Source organism: Cololabis saira, chromosome 20, assembly GCF_033807715.1.
Source record: "Cololabis saira isolate AMF1-May2022 chromosome 20, fColSai1.1, whole genome shotgun sequence".
Lineage (NCBI taxonomy): Eukaryota > Metazoa > Chordata > Actinopteri > Beloniformes > Belonidae > Cololabis > Cololabis saira.
In genome coordinates, this window is record NC_084606.1 from 4,761,617 (window position 1) to 4,766,616 (window position 5,000).

Below are 5,000 nucleotides of genomic sequence, written 5' to 3' on the forward strand. Positions count from 1 at the left end.
ACCATTATTATTTCTTATTTATATTCATTTATAGTCACACGCTTCATCTACTCCTTTAGTGAGTTTTGAAATAAAAAAATAAATAAAAGACATTTGAAGGAACGCTTGACTGCTGTTTTGTAACTGTTTTCCCAATGTATTGTTGTACACGTATCCATGTTTTACCTCTTCCTGCACCGGTATAGTATTTATCTTTGATATTTTCTTTTATACCTTTAAAACTGTGCAAAACAATAAACTAAAGTAAACTAACCGGCCACCAGGCGGCGCCATGGGGCCCATCCTGGAGCTGGTGGTGCTGGAGGGCGTGATGGAGCGGCTGTTCCTGTGGAGCCTGAGGAGGCAGTTCACGGAGGACATGAAGCTGGAGCAGCTGAGGATGTACCAGATGCTGCTGGCTCAGGCCCGCCAGCCGCTGCTGCACCACAAGCCCGTGCTGCGGCCGCTCATGATGCTGCTGGCGTCCTGCGCTGGCGCCGGGGGGGGGCCCGGCGGCGTGGTGGAGGCGGAGCTGGTGCTGCTGCTCCACCAGCTCTGCGTGGCACTGGTCAAAGACCCGTCGGTGCTGGAGCTGTTCTTCCACACCAGCGAGGACCAGGGGGCCGCCAACTTCCTGCTCTTCTCCCTGCTCATCCCGTACACCCACAGGTAGGACCGGGAGGACCAGGAGGGCCGGCAGGGCACACATAGTCAATAATAATATATATTAATATATAATAACAATAATAGTCCACCAGACACAAAATTCCCTGGAAATTTTGAAGTGCTACGGGACTACTGCCGGATGATTGTGATTTTGATGACATTCCCTATATCAAAAAATTCAAAAGCTATTGCAGAAAATAGGAACTATCACATATCGACCAATCAAAATGAAGGTCAAGGACTCAAAACCGAGTCTGATGACACCACCCACGACTATATATATATATATATATACCATGAACCGGTTCCAGCTTCCCGGCCGTGAGGCTGCAGGATTGGGGGTCGACTAAGGTCAAAGGTCAGGGGACAGATTTCCCAGAATTCTTTTAGGCGTCTCCATTTTTCAGGTTAAAGTATATGAAGACTTTATTGACTGAGTCATGTGACCAGTTGTGGCTGAAGGAATGAGTCAGCAGCTGACTTCTGGTTGCCCCGGCAACAAGAACCTCTCTTCAGAACCTTCCGGTTTGGCTGTGAGAAAAACCCAGGTTTTAGCTTCTGACAAGGTCTCAAATGACTCTTATTTGTGATCAAACCGTAGCTCGTAGCAGAAAAACGAAAACATCGTGAGAGACACGGAAGCCGGCAGATTCTGACAATTTTAATTTTATTCAGATATTCCTTATAATTATTGAGTAAGCTCAGTGCAAAGACATAGTGAGATTCTTTTGAAGAAAACGTTTGATTACATTACAGCCAATGGGGACTGAGACAAGTATTGGCGCCGCTCTAGCCTTCCCCCCTGTCTAAATTTTGTGCATACCCCGCCTGTCTCCTTTTTACGGTTTGGCCGTGAGCTCGAGTTACAAATAAAAATAATTTTTAACGGCTTCTCACACTCTACCAACCGTCATCCGCACTCTAGATTTGACGAAAAAGTGATTTCCAGTCCTCGCTTGTGTGCTCTTATTTTGAAAAGTTTACATCATAGGAAAAAACTGTTTGGGGTTTCGAGAGAGAAGAGAAGTTTTCCTCCGTTTTGAAGTTTGAATGACATTTCTACATGCAAGTATGAGAAAGCTAGGTGACTCAGAAAAAAGGTGATTTTTTTTTACCTCCTCCCATCCACAGTAGGCATTTGTGACATTCCGCGCCACACACATACATGGGAAAATCTCCCCATTAGTTTGGAAATTGGGAAATGTTTTTGCACTTCGTCCGAAAACGGTTTGTACGATCGCTCTGAAAATTGACAGGACTGTAGTTAAATTCAGGTTCTACAACTTTCTAAATTGGTTCAGAATTTTTCGAGTAACGGTGTGCGAGTGGTGAGGCCCCAAAGTTTTCCCAATGCATTCCGGATGGCCCAAAAAGCGCACGTTTTCACACGTTGCGCAAAAACGTGCGCACAAATCGCTAATAAACGTCATACCACTCGATTCCCGATTAGGGCGCACGTTTCTACGTTTTTACTTTTCGCGCTTTCTCAAAGCTGCGGGACTAGTTACGCGCCAAAGTTTATACAGAAGAACAAATAACCTCCATTGCTTTTGCATAGCTGCGGAGGAGTGCCTCTGGCGCAGCCGTGGCACTAATAATAGTCTTTATTAGTCAGTAATCATGATGTGGACAGTACTAAGTACCCCCACACCCCCCTCACCCCTCATTGGTTCCACAGGATTTAAGTGACCAAGTTGCCACTTAAGAGTCAGTGAAAACATCTGAAACATCAGGTGTATTATAATGCCAAGACGGACAGACATAAGCAACGATATAGAAGAGGCAGTTTTGTTGCACATTAATCAGGAAAAGGTTTATAAAAGTTCAACAGTTAGAAAGATCATTTACAAGTGGAAATTATTCAGAATCAGCAAGGAATAGCTCCAGGATATACTGTATATACATATATATATATATATATATATATATATATATATATATATATATATATATATATATATATATATATATATATATATATATAAAACTAAAAAAGAGACTCACTGTGAGGAAACATGTATTTAGAGAGTAAAACCACCAACCTGTGTTTCCTCTCCTCGTGTTGCAGGCAGGGTCTGGTCGGCCAACAGGCCCGGGATGCTCTGCTGCTCATCATGTCTCTGTCGGCCTCCGAGCCTCGTGTCGCCGAGCACATCGCCGAGAACACCTACTTCTGTCCTGTAAGTCAACAAACGCTCAGCCGCTCAGAGCCGGAAAATACAAAAAAAAGTGCTGATTGATGTTTGTGGACCCATCAGAACCAGCTGGTGAACTTTGGTGCAGTATTTCATGACCTCCGAGGTCTCAACCCTCTACGCCCGGCCTGACCTCGGGTCCTTACACGACCTTTGACCCCGGTACCGAGGGCTCCCGGGCTTCAGGGGTTTCAGACACATTGGTCCAACCGGACCGTCGGTGCTGCCCCGGCTCGCCGGGAACATTCACGGATGGGTCACTGATCCGTTCTGCTGGATTTCTTGGGTCATTGATGATCGGCGAGCAGCGGCCGGATTGTTTGGACGGGGAGGTTGATGACGGCTCGTTAGGCCCGAACACAACGCTGCGTTCAGAGTCCTTACGTAACATTTACAGTTGATTATTATTTAACTGAAGGATCTTAACGCTCCTGTTTCCATCTCTTCCTTCGTCCTGACGGGTCTCCTGCTCCTGAGCTATTTCACAAATACGTCTATTAGCTGGGCTAAACTAGATTATCGCCGCAGCCAGATGAGTGAATAATAATAATAAATTAAAGCTGCAAGCAGCGATGAACGGCCCGCCACCCTTGTGCACGTTCAGGCTGCAGTGGAAGCTTGTATGACTTGATGTAGATGTCATTGAAAAGTTGGCAGAAAATAGGGACTATCAAATATCGACCAATCAGAAGAAGGGGCAGGGCTAATTCATGTCAATGAAGGTCAAGGGCCAAAAACCGAGTCCGATGACACCACCAACGACTCTTTATACCAAACCATTCAAAAGTTATGACAGAAATTAGGAACTATCAAATATGGACCAATCAGATAAAGGGGGGGGTGGGGCTTTTTGGCGTCTAGCGTCGCCACGGTAACGCTTTTGACTGAGAAAAGTAATGCGCTTCATCGCAGGATGGAGACGCACATTTTGATGTATAACACACCTGGGTGCACGTTACGGTTCGGCCCGTATTAACTGCCGAAGGAATGGCATAAATTGCGCCAAAATTACACGATTAATTCAAAATGTTCAAAATTGCCGACTTCCTGTTGGGTTTGGGCCATGGCGCCAAGAGACTTTTCTTTAAGTTGCGACATGATACAGGTGTGTACCGATTTTCGTGCATGTACGTCAAACCGTATTTTGATCTACCAGGAGAAAATTAAAAAGATCTAGAGGAGATAAGGAACCACCAGATCCACCAGATCTAACAGGTGGAGCCAATCAGGGGGTAGGGGAACAAAGGTGGAACCAATCAGGAGGTAGGGGAACACAGGTGGAACCAATCAGGGGGTAGGGGAACACAGGTGGAACCAATCAGGGGGTAGGGGAACACAGGTGGAACCAATCAGGGGGTAGGGGAACACAGGTGGAACCAATCAGGGGGTAGAGGAACACAGGTGGAACCAATCAGGGGGTAGGGGAACACAGGTGGAACCAATCAGGGGGTAGGGGAACACAGGTGGAACCAATCAGGGGGTAGGGGAACACAGGTGGAACCAATCAGGGGGTAGGGGAACACAGGTGGAACCAATCAGGGGGTAGAGGAACACAGGTGGAACCAATCAGGGGGTAGGGGAACACAGGTGGAACCAATCAGGGGGTAGGGGAACACAGGTGGAACCAATCAGGGGGTAGGGGAACACAGGTGGAACCAATCAGGGGGTAGGGAGACACAGGTGGAACCAATCAGGGGGTAGGGGAACACAGGTGGAACCAATCAGGGGGTAGGGGAACAAAGGTGGAGCCAATCAGGGGGTAGGGGAACACAGGTGGAACCAATGTCTGATGGCTGACTGTTAAAACACCTTCATTCATGTGATGGAAACGGGGTTTTCTTCTCTCTCTTGTTTTGGGAGCCGAGCACGAGCCCCCCCTCGTCCCGTTCACTGTAATCTCATTACCAGGAGTTATGTAATGAATGAATGAGCTCATGCAGCTCCGGCGGGAGCGTGTGTGTGCATGACGGAGGAAACAAAGTCCACCAACAAGGGAACTAATGGGGCGGAGCAGCTGATGGAAACGCTGCAAGCTGCCATAACTCACAGAAAATCTACTTTAGATTATTATTTTATTGTAATTTTGCAACACTTGTCCACAGGAGGCTTTTAAAATAGTACAGACAATAACATATACAATAACATTAGAGGATGACATAA

General features: G+C 46.6%; 1 protein-coding gene across 3 annotated transcripts in view; it reads left to right on the forward strand.

Annotated features, from left to right (window-relative positions):
* Positions 1 to 5,000, forward strand: part of LOC133420128 (FHF complex subunit HOOK-interacting protein 1A-like) — a 49,518-nt gene that overhangs the window by 19,291 nt on the left and 25,227 nt on the right. For all 3 annotated transcript variants that reach the window (XR_009770580.1, XM_061709713.1, XM_061709714.1), the window contains exons 4-5: positions 264 to 648; positions 2,714 to 2,825. Coding sequence is in view for 2 of the 3 variants with exons in the window: in XM_061709713.1 (XP_061565697.1) it covers positions 264 to 648; positions 2,714 to 2,825 (497 nt within the window). In the remaining variant the exon portion in view is untranslated. The remainder of the gene's footprint in view (positions 1 to 263; positions 649 to 2,713; positions 2,826 to 5,000) is intronic.